This window comes from Scomber scombrus, chromosome 15, assembly GCF_963691925.1.
Source record: "Scomber scombrus chromosome 15, fScoSco1.1, whole genome shotgun sequence".
Classification (NCBI taxonomy): Eukaryota; Metazoa; Chordata; class Actinopteri; order Scombriformes; family Scombridae; genus Scomber; species Scomber scombrus.
Genome location: NC_084984.1, coordinates 14,287,155 through 14,306,805, shown reverse-complemented (window position 1 = coordinate 14,306,805; position 19,651 = coordinate 14,287,155). Strand labels below are relative to the sequence as shown.

General features: G+C 38.3%; 1 protein-coding gene across 1 annotated transcript; it reads right to left on the bottom strand.

Moving 5' to 3' along the window:
- Positions 1-19: 19 nt before the first annotated feature.
- Positions 20-19,422, bottom strand: ptpn11a (protein tyrosine phosphatase non-receptor type 11a). The gene is made up of 16 exons (XM_062434515.1): positions 19,179-19,422; positions 15,909-16,031; positions 13,489-13,683; positions 11,598-11,790; positions 10,654-10,773; positions 10,372-10,485; positions 10,000-10,096; positions 9,519-9,616; positions 8,968-9,126; positions 8,085-8,216; positions 6,866-7,020; positions 6,225-6,292; positions 5,966-6,117; positions 5,122-5,240; positions 4,867-4,961; positions 20-3,868 (listed from the first exon to the last, which is right to left on the bottom strand). Exons 1-15 carry the CDS (start codon positions 19,190-19,192, stop codon positions 4,892-4,894), a joined length of 1,809 nt encoding a protein of 602 aa, XP_062290499.1. The 5' UTR covers positions 19,193-19,422; the 3' UTR covers positions 20-3,868; positions 4,867-4,891.
- Positions 19,423-19,651: the final 229 nt, after the last annotated feature.

Genomic DNA, 19,651 nt, shown 5'->3' with positions numbered 1-19,651 from the left:
TACACACACAAAAAGAGACTGATTTAATGAGGCATGAGCTAGCCATTTATTGTTATTGAGGAAGTTAACATGGTTAACTGCATTGAAAGTCATACAATAAACATCTTAAGCTTTGTGAAAGGTCCCTCTCTGTGTCACAGAGAGAAAGCTGTAGGAATATACATACAGTATATCTTATTGGCAAGTAGATATGTTTTTAGTAAGTACATTCTCCTCTACCAGGTACTCATGTACAATATACAGGTTAAAAAATATAGTTTGTTTGCATTGCGATCACCGTTTTTTATTTTCCTTTTTTTTGTTCAGGATGTTCAGGATGAAATAATTCACATTAAAGTGTTACAAGTTCTTGAATGGCGGTGAAACTAAAGAGCACTGTTTTATCTTTTTTCTTTATTAATAACAATAGTAATAACAATAGTAATAATAATAATAATAATAATAATAATTATAATAGCTATCACATACACATAGGCATATGCATAGAAGGCACGTCTATGCATCTAAATTGCTTACATGGTAAATGGAGAGCAGTTTTATCATCTGGGAAGGAAACAAAACAAAAAAAAAAAAAACAAGAAGAGAAGGAAACATACAGTGTTGGCTGATGAAGCAGCCGCACTCTCACAGCAACATCCACACGTCAGGACACACAAAAAAACACCACGAGGCAAGCACTCCACTAAACAATTAGACAAGTACAAACTCATCCTCTCATTCGACGATAAAACTGCATACAGTACACCACACTACAGAAGATCTCATTACTCAGTCAGTGGCTGGTCACCCGGAGAAGGAAGGAGAGGAATCGGTTTCAAAAGAACACTTGCTGTGATGCAGCAGCCGGGTGTTAGCAGAGTCCTCCGGTTTTGGGGAGGAAGCAGCCCCCGAAAAAAAATAAACACTGATTTCATGATTTCTTAATATTACAGAAGAGACACTGTTCAATCCTGGATCAGTGGTTTGTTGAGAACTGTCCCTCAAGGCAAAGAGGAGAGCCGCTTCTTCCTTTTTTTTCTTCTTTTCTTTTTTTATTCTCAGTTCAAAAGATTCTGAGACAGCAGCCGAGTTCAATGGCGAGGCTGCAGGTTTTTTTCTCTCTCTTTGCTTTTCTTTTCTCAAGGCGTAGTGACGGCGAGCAAATGTGCAGAAGTGGGGAAGGCTTGAAGAAAGAATAATATTTAGGCCACATGTTTGAAATGAGAGGGCAAGTGTGATGGATTCTGTCTCAGATAGAAAATATCTGACTTGCCTAAATACTGCAGCTGATGGTGAAGATGAAGTTAAAGGAACAGTTTGACATTTTGGGAGTGATGGTCATTTGCTTTCTTGCAGCGAGTAAAGTGAGACGATCGTCTCATATCTGCACACCACAAACGATAACTTAAGAGTTATCAGGGAGTTAGCTTAGCTTAGCATAAAGACTGGGAGTAAGGGGAAACTGCTAGCCTGGCTCAATCTCCGAGCGATAACACCCAGCACTTAATATCTCTGCTTGTTTTGTGCCGATTAAGGTTATAATACTTATGAGTTTCATGATGAAAAAAAAAGCCCTATTTTTGATACTATTCATGGTAGAAAGTAGCAAGTTTCATTCAATGTATGTATTTAAATCAGGAATTCACATGAAGCAATATAGCATGTTATCCTCCTTTATCTCATGATTATAAACCTCACTATTTACTCTCCTGACATCATATCAGAGCTGTTTTTAGTTTCTACTCACATTTCCTTCTTCTGCGGCTTCACATTTTACTTTTATTGTGAAGCCATCACAGGAAATGCAACATGTTAGTGACTGAGGTTAGGAAATACTTCTAATACTAATACTGAAAAACTACACAATTATTCAGTTATATGGCAGAAAATTAATCTGCAACTATTATGATAATCTAACAATCATCACTCATCATTTTTTAAGCAAAAAGACCAAATATTCTCTGGTTTCAGCTTCTCAAATGTGAATATTTGCTGCTTTTCTTTTTCATTTGTGACAGTAAACTAAAAAATCTTCAGTTTTGGGGAACGTTGATTAACCAAAACAAGGGCAAGATCTATTTTTAAACATTTTTTAGACAATGTAATGAAAAGAATAATTGTTAGTTGCAGCTCTAAACAGAACAGAGGAGTAATTTTGGGGGTATTTTTTGGACAGATGATCAGTTTTAAACACAGCAGAATGTAATTAAACAGGAAGTCTTTATGCTAAGATCGTCTCATGTAACTCAACAAGAAAGAAAAAAAGCGTTTCCCCCCCCAAAAAAAGTCAAACTATTTATATAAATGGTTTACTTTGATTGACATTAATAGAAAGATAAAAATCTTTCTGGTTACCTGGGTTGCTGGTAAACCACTCTCCTATAGAAACCTAATGCTGTGTGTGTGTGTGTGTATAAACTACTGAATCACAGGGCCACAAACCTACAGTATAACCACAACAATGATCTATACTGCCAAAAAAGCTTCAGAGATGTGTGTGTGTGTGTGCCTGTGTGTGTGTGTGTGTGTGTGTGTGTGTGTGTGTGTGTGTGTGTGTGTGTGTGTGTGTGATTGCTTCTCTTAAAACTGTGAGTCTTAAAAAATTAAGTACATGTGGTGCTCAAAAATAGGCAATGGTACACAAAAAAGGCATTTGTCTTTAAAAATAACAAGAATGGGAAAAAAAGTAATATGCACTTTAAAAAAAAAAAAAAAACTTTAAAAAAAAATTGGCAGCTGTGCTTGCAAACTGAGTTACACAACAGACTCCTCTGAAATCTAAACACGATACTGACTCCGACATAGAAGTGCAGGCATGAAGGAGGAGGGGCCCCCCTAAAACTCCTTACCTTATCTTATCTTAACCCCCCCCCCCTCCTCCCAGATCATCAGATTATTAATAAATCCACCAGGTGAATCAAGGCTTGACTGTAACTGTGTGATGCCGCGGAGTTAAAAGTGCAGCATTAAGGACATTCGGCTTGAGCTCAGGAATGGTTAACTAACAGATAACTGTGTGTGTGTGTGTGTGTGTGTGTGTGTGTGTGTGTGTGTGTGTGTGTGTATTCCCAACGAAAAAAGAAAAAAACATATGAAACCTGAACAGCCTGAATTTAAAGTTTAAAGGCAGTTCTGGCTCAAAAAGAAAAACTAAATAAAAAACCCCAAAAGTAAGGAATTCATGTTTAGAAGTCAGTAGATTACGAATTAACAGTAAATATTGTGTTACATTACAATGCCAATACTTCTTCATTCAGAAAACATTACACTTTATATACGACTCAGTGAAGACTAGACGATAATCACTGGAAATCATTTTTGCCTCCACAAATAATCCGCTCTTATCTCCGCGCTGCTTTAAAGGCTCCACGGGCCAAATAAAGACTTTTTGAATTGGTGGATAAAACTCGTGGTTTTGGCACAGGCCAGAAAAACTCCTCACTTCCATCTACAAAAAACAAACAATCTACATTATTTTCCTTTGGTTAATAAAACATTTTTTTGAAAAATGAGAGATGAGAAAAAGGTTAGCTAAGGTTTTTTTTTTTCCTCCCCTCTGAGGTGAGCGCTCGCTGTTTGCAGCCCTTGTCGCGGCTAAACCCGAACTGTGGTTTATTTGAGGATTTAGCGTGTTTTTAGGCTTCTCAGAGGCTCTTCTGATGATCACAGTGGTTTTAAATTCAACTAGAGGGCGAACGTTCGTGTAGAATGAGCGAGAACAGGAACAGGAGGACCCTGGTGTCTGGTCTCTCTTATATGTTGTGTGGTTTTTGTGTGTGTGTGTGTTTGTGTGTTGTGTTTTTTTCCCCCGTTGTTCCATGTTATTTATTACGGTCAAGTCTCAGGCGTCAAGGTGTGGCTGGCGAAAAACCTGTCAGGTATCGAGATCCTGAAGGAAAGAGAAAGAAAGAATAGTTAGAAATCTGATATTAATGAGTGAATTAATTCTCTGATATTCTACTAATAATCTCAACTGAATATTTTTACTTTTTGACTCAAGCATATTTCGTTGGCTGTTAGATATCAGACACATAAATTACCTGGTTACTGGGAGAGATAAAAAGCTCTTTATCTGTAGATATGCTATAGTTTATAATAGTATATATAGTTTATAAATAACAATAATTTTTCACATGCTTCTCTATAATAATATATATAATAAACACATTACCAGGAGATGCATGTTTTATATTTGCTGTGTCTTGTATTGGTCTGACTTTCTTGCTTTTTTAAAAGTTTTTTTAGTTGATATTTCTGCCTTAAATTATAAAGAACAGAAGTAGAAGTGACAGAAAAGGAGAGGAGAGGAAGGACAACATGCAACAACGTGTGTCTTTGACCGTTTTTTCTACTTTAATAAATCCAATTTTAATTAATTAAAAAAAATGTTTCGGTTGGAATTAAGCAACTTTTTTCTCCTCCTTTTTCCACATGCTTCTCTCTTTGTATATGTCTTACCAGAAGATGCTACATATCAATTAAACTCGACTCCATAAAGATATTTCACAATAGGTCTTCCACTGAATTGTAGGGCACAATTCATCCTTTCCATGTAGAATAATAACATGAAACATTGACAGTAGGTTAAAAATGTACAAAAAAAAAAAGGCAAAGTAGTGAATGAGAACAGTATTTTTTAACTTAAAACAGTTTTAATTGATTTCTTTGACGACTCTGGAGGCAACAGAAGGAGCTGAAAACAAACCAAACATAATATCACCTTATAAAAGTGAGAGTTTAATGTAGATAATACATAATACTACTAATTTACCTCGAGTCATCAGAGGAGAGGCCTTTCTTTGTGTGTGCTAGTCATTATTTAAGGCTTGAATTTGACCATTTAGGGTATTATATTATTATTATTATTATTATTATTATGGTGTTTACCTGGAACTGGGGTCAAAGGTGAATCTCATCTGTAGCTCTTCTGCTGCTGCATCAGGCCCACGTTCTCATACACTCTGGAGCTGTCATCCCTCATCCTGCCAACACATTCACACACTGTCCAGTGAGAAACTACCAATGAAGTTTTCTTTACAACACAAACAACACAAAAAACAAAACAAAAAAAAAGGTGATTAAGTATAACATGAGCTGCTTAACAGGATGTTGCAGTTGTGTTTTACTCTCGGCGTCACTCACTCTGTGCAGGTGGGAGTAGGAATAGGAGTGCAAGGAGGCAAAGGGCTCTGCTCCCCTCCAGTCAGGTCAGACAAGGAGTACTTAATGTTGGTGTACTCGCGCCCTTTAATCTTACTTTTCTGCAGAGGAGAAAGCACAAGAAGGTGAGAAGAATCAGTGGATATTTGTGCCAGATGTAGTTTAAGTCACTCCAAGTGTTCCTAAGATGGCGTAAAAATCACATCTGAGTCACTTTTAGGCAAAGAAATCAGATTTGAGTCACTTCAGCATGTGATGTCAGCAGAGTAATGGCGCTTTTCCACTATACAGTTCTAGCACTACTCGACTCAACTCGGTACAGTTCCAGGACAGACCTTTTCCATGACTTCATACTGTACCTTCATACCTCCTCAAAGTGGGCGGGGTCGTCATAGCACGGCTGCATTAAACTGCTGTGACTTCGTTTTATACGCGACACAAAACACATAAACAATGGAGGACATGGAGGCAGTGGTGTACTTGCTGCTGTATGAGGCTTTCTGTCTCACACAAAGCAAAAGAAGAGAAACGAATTGCTGTAACGCTGTTGCCGGTATTTAAAAATGGCGGGTTTGATTCTTGTGTCGGACGGCTCATGACTCTTCCAGTGACTCTCTGACCAATCAGTGGCCGGCAGTCTGTTGACGTCACATTTAGTATCGGCTTGGCTCGCTTGAACCTCTGCAGAGCAGATACTAAAAAAGTACCAGGTACCAGGTACTATCCCTGATGGGAACGCAAAAAAACTGAGTCGAGTCAAGTTGAGTAGTGCTAGAACTGTATAGTGGAAAAGCGCCATTAGAGTGACGTGATGTCCGCTGCGCACCTGTTCCTCCTCTATGCGTCTCTGCAACGTCTCTATGTAGTGCTGTACGGCCATGTAGATGAATCTGTACTGCGCCTCGGTCTGCACCATCCCTGAGCGCTGAGAACGAACCATCTGGATGGTTTTTGGCACGTCGATGTCACAGTCGACTCCTGCAGGAAGAAAGGAGTTAAATAATCATAAGAATTGGTCGCATAACTCGTGAACTAAACCGACTTAATGTTAGATATTCAGATACATGAGCACCACGCTGACTCACCTTTTTCTCTGATCACATCTATCAGGATGTCGATCACTATAAACGTTCCCGTCCGCCCGATTCCTGCACTGAAGAACATCAGAGAACGTCTGTGAGTCAACATGTCTCCTCTGTTAGAGGTTTGAATAGGGCTGGGCGATTATGGCAAAAATCGAAATCACCATTAATTGAACGTTTAACCTTGTTTACGATTAATGAACGATTATCTCAACCCTTGATGAACAATTATGTATTGTCAGTTTCTTTTGTTTTGTATTGTACACTGCTGCCCTCACACATGAGTATCTTTAGGGAGTGAAAATAATGCTGTTTTAAAGTGTGACGCTGTGGTTAATGTCTAGTTTACTTGATTAGAACTATGAAATGGTTTGGGTTAAAATGATCACTGGAGACAAATTCCTTAAAAGATATGAAACCTTTGCTGTCATGGCAACAGTGAACACCATGATTAATTGACATGAGCAAGATTAAGTCGATTAGAGTTTCTAAATGTCGGTTTCGATTATTTTTCCATTCATTGCCCAGCGCTAGGTTTGAAGCCTGTTCATGAACTCTGGTATTTCTACTTGTCACTTTTATTAAGTGTGAACTGAATCCTTGTGGGCGGGTTAAAAGAGTTTATATTTTCTGTGTATGTGTACCTGCAGTGTACCGCTATAGGTCCAGCGTCCAGTATGCTCTCCTGTTTCAGGTTGACCTCCTCTAAGAAGTCGAGTACACCGCCAGGGTCAGTGGGGACTCCGTGGTCCGGCCAGGCCCTGAAGTGGTACTGCCACACTGTGCGTTCTGTGTTACCCTGAAAAACACGAAGGAGAACAACAGCTTTCAATGTGCATGTTTATTATCAATTCAATAACAACCTTAGTGCATGAATATGATGTTTCTCTAATGATTCAAACTGATTTTAAATAAACTTTTATGATTGTGTAAGTCTGTACTTTTGTATTTTTTGTCATGTGACTGCAGTAAAATGTTTCTGAATAAGATTTATGACAGAAATCTTTAAAGCATCTGGTTAGCAGCTTCACATGTGGGGGGAAAAAACTTCACAGGACATGACAACAAACATATTGTGTTGTTTTGACTTTGTGCATATGAAAGAAATGTGCTGCTTTATAGTGATTAATACAGCTCATTGATAAATTACCATTTAAAAGTCAAAGATTGACAAATTGTGTGTGTATCAGAGTCTGTTATGTCTTCTTCCTCTGTGCTGTAGACCTCTGTTGTTGTTCAAAAACTATTAAAAACACATTAATGAGTCACTCTGTTGCACTGGGTGACATGTTCCTTCATCATCATGAACTCTTCACTGTGGTTTATCTTGACTTACACACAAACACACCATCCTGCTGCCAGATATACTCCCTAAAGCACCAAATGTGGATTCATCCGCCTGCTGAAAATAGTCCCCAAACAAACCGAACATTTCCTCTTGTTTGAGTGACATTTGTTTAAAAAAACTACAATGTCCAGCTGTTTTAGGAGACTATTGAACCTCCTTTTTTTTCGTTAGATATTCAGTTTCAATTACAACATATTGATCGTTTGACATACTTTTAATGTAATTTTGTTTTATGCTAAGACAATCTTATCCATTATTTTAAAGAGTACTTGTAGAAATATTTTTGGACTAATTACATAAGAAAAAAAAGCCTACCTGCACCTGTTAAAAGTGTGCAACAGTGCCATCTAGTGAAACTACATCTACTGTCTATGAAGAACAGATTAACACATACAAATTACACCTCAATCCTAAGAAACACCAAGTTTTCTTAATCAATGCCAATCAACCTATAATATAACAGTAACCACACACACACCCACACACACACACACACACACACACACAAAACTTACCTGTCCGACTTTGGACAGTTTGAGTTCTCTTAAGATGTAGTCGTGAGCAGCCGTTTCTCGGACATTGCGAACCCGCATGGCGCCGTACTCCTTCAGAGCCGACATGTCTGGCCAGTACTTCACACACTTACTCTGTTGGGACACAAAATTGATGTTTTTACTACTGAAAAATTAAACTGTAGCTGCTTTGAAAATACAGAATATTGATGTTTAATATATTAAAGATGTGCTGGTTTCTTTGTTTATACTAGTGTAACATTTCTATTACTATCATTATAATTTTTTCCAAAAGGCAGAGTGAACATAGCACATAACCACTGCCTTCATTAGCAGTTATACTTTATTTAGCCACAAGGGGGCGCCTTACTACCGGTCAAACAGAGACACAGAGGCTCTCCAATTACCCCTTGTGGGGCAGTAATGAGCCTGTTGGGGCTTGATGCAACAGAATCACACAAAGAGAAGCACTGCACTATAACATTTACTTGGACAAGCAACACAAAGGTGAGATTAATGCTTTATAATAATCGTTTCAGAACAGTTTTTTTTTTAATTTTATGAGAGAAAAGACTTTGAAGATGAGGACTAGCTGGTTGGTTTGGCACATGTATGTCTGGTTAATTGCCAAAAACACGCCTGGAATAATTGTTCATCCTGAATTAATAATACATATAACAGTGTAACAGTAATATTCAGAGTGTGTAATATTTAGAGAGCACAGACAAATTATATTGTTCTGTTAATAGGAGCAGATACAATAAGATAAATATGTTGTTCTCGATGACACTGACAAGCAACACATTTTGTATTAAATTGTGAGGCCATGTTGAAACGACATCATTATTTGATGCTCATTATAACAGATCTTTATCGCGGCGCTCACCTTTCCTCTCTCCACCTCTTTGGTCGTCATGACGATGACTCGAGAGTTCTCCTGAAACACCATCCTCCAGAAGTCACTGATGGTGTTCTGCAGACAGCCCTGAGTGGCGATGTAGGACTTCTTCCCCTTGGTGGTGTTACACTTTGAATCCAGCTCTGGCTGCACGCACACACACACAGAGACAGAGAGACAGAGAGAGAGAGAGAGAGAGAGAGAGAGAGACAGACAGACAGACAGACAGACAGACAGACAGACAGACAGAGACACACACACACACACACACACACACACACACACACACACACACACACACACACACACACACACACACAAAGACATGGCAGTCAGCTGAATAGGGTCATGAACAGAGAAACAGCAAGAGAGCGTAAACTAACAGAACATGCTACAGAATCTAAATCTTAATGCAATTCAACATCTGCATCATCTACATATTAACATACACAGAATAAATTGTATTATTATTCATGTGTGTGTGTGTGTGTGTGTCTTAGTGAATGTTTGTGTGTGTCCTGAGGATGAAGTGAGTTTACCATGATAGCAGATACTACCATGATGATATTGGCGTTGATGTAGTCAGAGCCCGGCTCATTTAGGTCCCCGTCATTCAGACACACACGCGTGTGGTCGACTGGAAACCGAAAGAAACAACAAAAAGACAAAAAAACCCAGCACCGTTAACCTTTTGAAATACCCTCAAGTGAAACCTGTACTGTCACACTCAGATGTTTTAATAGTGATGTTAAAGACACGAACAAACAGACTCAATATTCAGCCTACTTTATGTGCAATACTATTCATTTATTTATTCATTTTTACACCTTTTTCTTTTTACTATTTATTCCCCCCTGGTGTGATTGGTAATGTTGTCTGTCCTATTGGTTGTTGTTACTGACTACTGAGCACTTGTTTCAGATGTATCACATATTTTGTTGTATATTCTTGCACAATGACAATAAAGGCTTTCTATTCTATTCTATTCTATTCTGAAAGAGAAAATAAAGAGTTTCTCACAAGGCAAAATGTTCTTGTATCTGTTCTTGTTTTTGTTCTCTGCTCTCTGGCCTTCTTTGCGACTGTAGAGCAGTTTGCACTCCTGTTGCTGCAACGTCTGAGGATTTAAAAAAACAAATGAGAGAGAGAGGAGAGTCAAATACAGCCAATCAGAACATCTTTTAGCACACTGCATGATATTTATATAGTGTAAATGTTTTTTATTATAAGAAATTTACAGAGAAAGAAAGAGCATACAAGGTAAAAATGGAGATATGTTTATTGGGACCAAAATCAAAGAAAAATACCCTTTTTTTAGTAAGCTAAAGGCCAAATCACAAGTGAAAAAATAAAATAAAACAAACAGGAAAGGACAAAGACAAAACCGCTCACCTCAAACTCTTCCCAGAAGCCTTGTTTGACTTTGTCTGTGGCCTCTGCTAGTTTGCTCAGCTCCCGAACTCGACTTTCAATCTCGGCAGCGTTAATACGAGTAGTGTTCAGCGGCTGGAGAGGAGAGAGAGAGAGAGAGAGAGAGAGAGAGAGAGAGAGAGAGAGAGAGAGAGAGAGAGAGAGAGAGAGAGAGAGAGAGAGAGAGAGAGGGAAAGAGTAAGGTTCAGCTTACTGTCGAGCAGATTGTAAGTCAGATTTTCATATTTTGGAGGGATGCAGTACCTGTTTGAGCTGAAGCACGGTGCCCAGAGTTTCCACCATGGGATTCTTTTTGTAGTGCTCTACCAGATCGGTGAGGGAGTCGAACTTCTCCCCTCCGCCCACGTCGTACTTCAGGTCATGCTGAGTGAGAAGACACGGACACGTCAGTGACTAAAGAGTGGTATCGGTGTTATAAGACCATCAATATGTTTACATGCACTCAAGAAACCAGGTTAATGTGAGGAATCAGACATTTACATTAAGAGTGTTTGTGTCTCAATACTAATCTATTAGAGATGGAGATCAATTGTATTTTTATCAAATTTAAATACGATACTCAATCAGTTATCAGGTATAGTTTTATCTTCTTTTCAATTTTATTTGTTATTTCTTTTGTCTTTTTAATCTCTTTCTTAACCTAGCTTTAGTCCTACTTTTATTCATCTTCTATCTTATTTTTAAACCTTTTCTCTTATTTTACTTATTTCTTTAATAATTTTTTATCTATTTAATTACCTATTTTCACTTATTTTATTTAAATGGAAGAGGAAGAGGAGGACTAGGAGGAGGAGGACTAGTAGGAAGAGGAGGAGGAGGACTAGGAGGAAGAGGAGGAGGAGGACTAGGAGGAGGAGGAGATGGGGAGGAGGAGGACTAGGAGGAAGAGGAAGAAGGGGAAGAGGAGGAGGAGGGCTAGGAGGAGGAGGAGGAAGAGGAGGTGGTGGAGGAAGAGGAGGAGGAGAAGGAGGACTAGAAGGAGGAGGAAGAGAAGGAGGAGGAGGGCTAGGAGGAAGAGGAAGAGGACTAGGAGGAAGAGGAGGACTAGGAGGAGGAGGAGGACTAGGAAGAAGGGGAAGAGGAGGAAGAGGACTAGGAGGAGGAGCAAGAGGAGGAGGAGGATTAGGAAGAAGAGGAGGAGGAGGAGGAGGAGGAGGAAGAGGAGAAGCAGGAGCAGCGGTGTTTACCTGGCAGCGGATCATGACATGGGTAACTTTGGGTTTGCTGTCGCTGCTGTCCGTCTTGTCATCTCCGGTTCGGACCGACAGGACGAAATCTCCCGGGTGACTCTGGCTTTCTCTCACCAGGAAGCTGCCATTCTTCCCTTTCTCCGTCAGCAGCTTCTCGGCCTCCCGACCCGACAGGTGACCGTGGAACCATCTGCAGAACCCAGGAAAACGTCAATACACTGCCTTCTTTTCTTTTGTTGCTTCTTTTTTCTTTCTATCCTCTAGTTTCTTACTTTCTTCTTTCATCCATTTGTGCCTATTGCTTTCTTCCTTCTTTCCTTTCCTCTCTTCAGTCCTTCCTTCCTTGTTTTGTTTCCTCCTTTTAACTTCTATCCTTTGTTGATTTTATCCTTATTTTCTTCCTTTGTTCCTCTATTACATTTTTTCTTGTTTCCTTCCCTCTATCATCCCTTTAATCCTTCCTTCATTGCTTATATCCTTGTTTTCTTCCTTTCTTCGTTTCTAGCTTCTTTCCTCTCTTTGTTCCTTTATTGCTTTCTTCTCTGTTTCCTTCTATCCTTTCTTACTTCTCCTTGTTTTCTTCCTTTCTAGTTTCTATCTTTCCTTTCCTTCCATCTTTGTTTTCTTCCTTTCTTCCTGGCTTCTATCCTCCTTCTTTTCCTTTACTTTCTTTCTTGTTTCCTTCCTTCCTTTCCTTCTAGTCTTGTTTCCTACCTTTATTGTTTCTATCATTACTTTCTTTCTTTTCAATCATCTAGTGTTCATTTTTAAACTATAACTAAACATTTTCATTAACAACCTTTTTTTCCACAACTAAGACGAGACGAGATCGACGTCATTAAACACAAACTAAATACAAGCAGCAAGAGTGTGTGTGTGTGTGTGTGTGGTCGGAGTCACACAAGTGAAACTGTATTGGGGAAAAGTTGAACACTGATGGGAAATCCAGTTGCTGAATCATGTTGGTTTAAAATTAAAAAAATGCAGATCAGAACATGTTTCAGTGTCTGGATCCTCAAACTGTAACCAGACACTTTCTGCAGAGCTGCATTATTAAACCATTCAAACTGCTTTTTAGATCATGATAAAATCAATTCTCATGTAAAATAGGTTTAACTAAAATGATAAAATTGGTTTTGGCTTGACTGGATTGACTTAAATGTCCAACATAATCTGATGGCTAAACAAAGACTAAAATATCAGCAGTTTTTATTTTTATTTTACTAAAATTAAAATAACTACTGTTTTCTTTGATTGAGACTAAAATATTCAGATTTTTAGTCAACTAAAACTTGATTAAATGTGATAAAAACAAAGGATATTTGACAGAGGACCTTTTATGAAGTTAAACTGATGAATAAAATAAAATTCTTCCTGGCATCACTATTGAAAGCATCCTCACTTTACTTCTAGTACCTAAAACTGTACTATAGTATAATACTGTACTTTAGTATTTCCCTATTGTACTACTTTATACTTTTTCTCTACTACATGTATCTAACAGACAGAAACATTTTAAGAAACTTAGAAATGTAAATTTTTCTGCATCCTTCAACCTCTGTACACAAAATCGTTAAAAAAATTTCTTCTGTTACCTGAACTTTGTATGAAGTTAGTTAGTAATAAAAACTATTCTTGGTGTTTTGATTCTTAGATAGTTAGTTAGTTAGTTAGTTAGTTAGTCAGTCATAACTATTCTTGGAGTTATTTTTGAAAGCATCCTTATTTTACTTTTATTGCCTAAACTTTTGCACTGTAGTGAACTGTGAGATTGTCTAATACGTGAAAAGTCCATTGTTTTTAAATGCTGTGTTGTACTTACTTCAGATTTGGTTATCCTAATAAATAGTAAATCAATACACACATCCAGCAGTGTCACCGTGCTCACCTCTCGGACGTGGGGTCGGCACAGTTGAGCGGATACTTGAGCTCGATGACGTCTCCGTTTTTCTCCTTCAGCTGGCCGTGATGCTCCATGTAATACTGCACCAGCTCAGCCAGGGTGGCAAACTTCTCCCCGCCGTAAAGGTCGTAGTAGTCTCCCGTGTTCTGGATCTTAATGTGGGTGACGGCTCCATTTCGCCTGCAGGGGAAAAAACATTTACAGAAAAGTTAAAAGCAGCTGCAGAAACATTATTAACACAGTCCAACTGCACATACGTCAATGCCAAGGAATCCTAATGAATCTACATATACATAAATTATTTCTCAGTGTGCAGGTGATAATATTGCATCATTATGTGTGGGTGTATTATAATCAATATAAGCGAGATGAGAAATAGTTTAGGGCTGCAACTAGAAGTTATTCTAATTATGAGTTCATCTGGAGATTATTTTCTCAATTCATCATTTTGTTTTCTCAACAAAATGTAAAAAACAACCCATACATTTCCTCATAACTTATGTTTACATGTGTGATATGACCAATATGTCATGACCCAAATAGATCATTTCATATCCAGATAAACTGTTTATATGATTGTATAGATCATTTCAGGTCTGTGTGCCCTAAGAAGAGTCATTTATTTATGTAATCCAAACAAAAGACAAATTAAAGACTCATAATGCCACAATGAGAGCGATTTGCGATACAATTAAATAAAAACAGACTGTAGCCTGAAACAATTGACACTTTTCTATCGTTACATAATGTATATCGTCATATTGAAAGTCGACATATTTCAGAAGTGCTTACTGACACATAGTCTACAGCTTCCCCCTAAAATAACCAATGAATTGATGCATCTGTCAAGAAGAGTAGACGCATATTTTATGAGCTGAATCCCTGCCTTTTTTTAGCTCCGGCTTCGAGCTCTCAGCTCAGGTGTTAAATGCTGCGAATGCAACTAAACTACAGTTCAAACACAGACGTGAATCAGCATCTCTAACAGCCTCCTCCTCCATTTATTGCTACTCTGTTGCATGCATATTTTGTATAATATTGTGGCTTTATATAACTGTATTGTTTTTGTCTGTGTTAATTGTGAACCCCAGGAAGAAGGATCCTAATAAACTAAACTAAATTAAACTTATCATCCAGTGTTATTGACTCTAAAAAACTAAAACCAGGATGCACAGTTTTTACTTCTCTGACTGAGTGGAAAGCTGATGTTTCAAGTGCGAAAAGCAAAATATGAGACTCATGTAGGTAGTCGTTATATCAGTGTAGAGAGGAGCAGGTGAGCTGCTGTAACTTGGGCAAAGGAGAGAGGAGATTTTGTCATGTCTGGTATAAAAATGACAAAAATAATTAGTAGGAGAATCGGAGTGGAAATGTAATTGTTTCAGCTGTAAAATAGTTGAACTCATTTGCAACATCTCTGCTGTCTGCAGGAGGTGACAGACTAAAAACTGTGAAGATATTTAAAAAGGTGGAGGTGACGACACTCAGATTAAACTTTGTGAAAGCAGACGGCGAGAGACGTTGCATCGAGTCATCGTAGTCGACAACGATTATCTTTTAAAAAAAACAGAAAAAAAGGAGAACTTGTGGCAGCTCTGTAACCTCGAATGACTTCTGGTTAAAAAGTCCAGCAGAACGAACGGAGTGCCGGGTATGAAGTGGAAACGTTTCAGTTTTCCACACGAGGAGGAAAAGAGCGTGACTTGTTTTGTTTCCATAGGAGGTAAATATGGTAAAAGATGAAGGACCGGTCCAAGAATAACATCAGCTGAACTCAGTTAATGATACTTCAGCTTAAAAATGTATGACTCGACAGTTCCTGAGATAAAAAAAACACAAGGTATTTTAATCATTAGTAAAAAAGGTTGGTCTTCCTGCTGTCATTCAATTTTAATTTTAATTTAAATGTAATCAGCTTTTATGATGTTGTGGATATATTAAATAAAAGAAAAGAGAACAAAAAAAAAATAATTTTAAAAAAGAGGAGAAGGGAGAGAGGAAAGGAGAGAAGAGAGGACAGAGAAGAGGAGAAAGGAAAGGAGAGAGAAGAGAGGAGAGAGAAGAGGAGAAAGGAAAGGGGACAGAAGAGAGGAGAGAAGAAAAGAAAGAGAAGAGGAGAAAGGAGAGATGAAAGGAGAGAGGAGAGGGAAGAAATAAGAGGAGAGAAGAGAGTAGAGAAGAGGGAAGGGGAGAGACGAAAGGAGAGAGAAGAGGAGAAAGGGGAGGGAAGAGGGAAGAAATAAGAGGAGATAGGAGAGGAGAGAAGAAAGAGGATAGGATTTTTTTATTGAGAATAAAAAAAGAAAGAAAAAAAACATTCAACACCCACTGATGACTTTTTACACTCATTAACGAGTGTTTATTATCATTAACGAGTGTCAATAGTCACTACCGAGCTGACTCACCGTACTGACAGGGTGAAATCTCCTGGGTTACTCTTACTGGGTCGGGCTAAGAAGCTGCCGTCCACTCCTCGAGTCAGCAGGAGGTTTTCAGCCTCCACGCCTGTGATGTTGGGGTGAAACCACCTGAGAGAGAGAGACAGAGAGAGAGAGAGAGAGAGAGAGAGAGATAGGGGGGGTAATAAAAAGAGGAGGGGTAATAAAAAGAGGAGAGGAGAGATAGTAATAATTAACTTCAACGTGTCTGACATCACTTCCTGTTCACTTTATTTACTTTTTATCTCACTGTTTGAATCCCAGCTGTCAAATTAAAGCTCTGCTGTGTATCAGTGGTGAGCAAACAGTGGCCCACGGGCAAAATCCGGCCCTCAGGCAAACATATTTGGTCTCCTTGATGAAAGCTGTTTTACAGGTTTTGACATTTATATTTAACAACTAAACTAAAAAACTAACTGTTACCCCACTAAATACATTTTAAAATATATTTTCTGCTTATTTATTTTGTCTTTTTGTATTCTTTTCAGTCAGGTTTGCTTCCTCTCCTCTCTGCACTCTGTATATTAGTTGTACTTTGACATTTTGTATGTAAAATTTTAACTAAAATGAACTAAACTAAAATGACACAAAACAACAAATCAATTATCAAAAGAGTCGATTAATCGCCTAAATGTTGCAGCTCTTTATTCAGCTTCTTAATTCATCAACAATATACTGACTTTAAACTGAGGAAATCATTTTTAATTTCTTTTTAAAATGACCACAAACAAAAAAAACACAGACTAAATAAGTTCTTGTCTCTTCGGTGTCTCTTTCCTTCATCTTTTCTCTCCATCACTGTTATTTTCTCACTATAAATTAAGCTTATTTATGTGTTGGGAGGAAGAGAGAAAGAGATCACGTCAGAAACAAAGCTGGTATGATTTGAGAACAGGCGCATTAAGCCACATCAGACTGAACCGCAGCGACACTGTCAGTATGAGAACAATCCTCTGAGCCAAAATAATGTCGGCAGTGAGTAAACAGAGAGAGACACAACGCGAGTGTCTCAACCACCGCAGATGAGTTTCAGCCCGAGGTTTCAGACCAAACACGAATGTACGAATGAAACGTAGGAGTTATTTTGGGGTTTAAAAAAAACACTAGTGGTCTCTCTTTTGTCAGTAACGAGTAGAGCTGCAACTATTATCTTCATTATTGATTTATGTTTTAGTTGTTTGGTCTATAAAATGTCAAAAAATGGTTTAAAAAAATGTACATTACTGTTCCCCAAAGCTTAAGCTACAACCTAAAATGTCCCAGTTTGTCTTGACTAACATTTCCAACCCAAAGATAATCAGCTCCACTTCCATAGAAGACGACAGAAACTAAAGATTATTAACATTTGAGAAGCTGAAATCAAAGAATTTGGACATTTCTTCCGTTAAAAAAATGACTCAAAATGATAAATTAACAATCAAAATAGTTGGTAACTAATAAATGATGTGACACTGAAGAGGCTTTAAGCTCCTATGAGATCTGAAAGTTGTTTGACGTCTTTCTAATCCACATCCTTCACTTCAAAACACTTTTAAACTCTGATACAAATGCATTGCACTTAGTATTTTAGGTTTGTCTATTTACTTAAAGGACAAGTTCACATTTCTTTAAACTGTGTCTTAGACCAGCAGTCAGGTTTCCCCTCTCTTTAATCATTCCTCCTGTTCATACTGACTATTTAAAGATCTCCTTTAAATGTGCTGATGGAGGCCAAAATCCACAGTGTGTCCACACAGTCATTTAAAAGTAGATGATCAGCTTCTATTGAGCTTCAGCAGTCTGAGTTAGTCATATCAAGTGATATCTGACACATTTACAGTCTTTTTAGCATAAAATTCCCTCTTAGTGTTTCCCTGTTGAGCTGTGGTGGAAGTATAGTAACAAAAAGACTTTGGCACTAAAAACACTGTAACGTTGAAACATAGAAGATGAAGATTTGACTCATTTGGACGACTGAAGCTTCATATTAGCTTCAGATCAACTTTTAAACACATTTTTATATTGTGTATTTTGTCCTTCATCACATATAATGTTAGTCAGCGATTAGTATGAACAGGAGGAATAATTACAGCAAGTAAAACAGCATTAATGTTCATTTCAGCTTTTATATAATTGTGAGCTGCTCCTTTTTAATACAGTCATCCTTCTGTCTGTGTATATTCACATTACTCGGTACTAGAGGAGAGATCTCTCTTCTCTTCCTCTTCCTGAAGTTTCCTCCCCCTTTCTTTTTTCCCTCCATTAAAAGAAGAGGGGAAAAAGCCAGTTTTTTCAGAAGTTGCTCTGAGCTCAGTCTGTGATTCATAGTGAGTGTGTGTGTTGCTATTACATAAAAAAACCTGACTTAATTTGCATTTCATAACACAATAAATCCTCCAGAGCTGTAATGACAGTAGCTGAGCTCAGTTTTCAAAGTCAAACTTAATGTTAGCTACCTTAAAACTTTGCTTTGATAGTTAAATATATATAAAAAAAAACAAAGAAGTGAGAGAGATTGTGAAGGTTTGCTGTCAGTGTTTACAGTGTGAAGTTGCCGGTGTGAGAGCTACATGGAGCTATCTTTCTTCTTTTTTTGAGAAACACCAGAAAGAGGAGAGATCTCTATTCTTTTCGCTTCTGTTTCTTTTACTGAAGTTTCCTTTTTTCACTCCATTAAAAGAAGGGGAAAAAGACAGTTTTTTCTTTTTCCAGGACAGAAGTTGCTCTGAGCTCAGTGTGTGATTCATATTCATAGTGTGTGTGTGTGTATGTGTGTGTCTTTCTGTCTGTCTGTGTGTGTGTGTGTGTGTGTGTGTGTGTGTGTGTGTGTCTCTGTGTGTGTTGCATTAAAAAACCTGGTTTAATTTGCATTTCATAACACAATAAATCCTCCACAGAGCTGTAATGACAGCAGCTGAGTTCAGTTTTCAAAGTCAATCTCAAAACTTTGCTTTGATACTTAAACATATATAAAAAACAAAGTAGTGAGAGACATTTTGAAGGTTTGCTGTCAGTGTTTACAGTGTGAAGTTGCTGGTGTGTGAGAGTACATGGAGCTAGTTTCTTTCTTTTCTCTCTTTTTCTGCAGAAACACCAGAAACACTCGCAGCTTGTTTACAGACTAACATCAAAACAGCTGAGTTGAGTTAAAGTTAACCAGCTCAGCTACATAATCAGCAGACATTGTTCTACACAAACCAGCCTTAATCACTCTCTTTCCCCTCTTCCACCACCTCTTTTCCTCTTTTTTTTTTTTACCTCCGAGATGTCATTTTTTCGCTCCTTCACTTCCTCGCTGGTTAGCTGGTAGCTTCAGGCTAAAGCTTGGGCTAATCGTCTCTTCTTTGCCTTAAAATCACCGGATAAAGAGCTTCATCGGTTCACACCCCGCTCACACCGGGCACCGGGATCCAGGGCATCGACGGGAGGTTGTTGTTTTTTTTAGCGGGTGGGGGGGCTGCTACCACTAGAAAAAAAAAAAAAAAAGTCTGTATAGGCCTCGGCCCCGGAGACTTCACAGCAGAGCTTCTTCTTCTTCTTCTTCTATGAATATGATTGGAGGGTTGTAGACAAGTTTAGAGGTGCGTTACCGCCACCTATCGGCCGGAGTGGGGACCATGAGATGGTCAGAGGTTGGTAAACAAGCTTAGAGGCGCGTTACCGCCACCTACCGGTCGGAGTGGGGACCATGAGATGGTCAGAGATGGTCAGAGGTTGGTAAACAAGCTGTG

What these genes read in the sequence shown, in the direction of transcription:
- ptpn11a (XM_062434515.1), bottom strand. An exon ending in CCGTGCTTCAGCTCAAACAG is followed by an intron (nt 10,486 to 10,653) that starts GTACTGCATCCC and finishes TCTCCTCTCCAG; the next exon opens with CCGCTGAACACTACTCGTAT. An exon ending in ATACAAGAACATTTTGCCTT is followed by an intron (nt 9,617 to 9,999) that starts GTGAGAAACTCT and finishes TTCGGTTTCCAG; the next exon opens with TCGACCACACGCGTGTGTGT.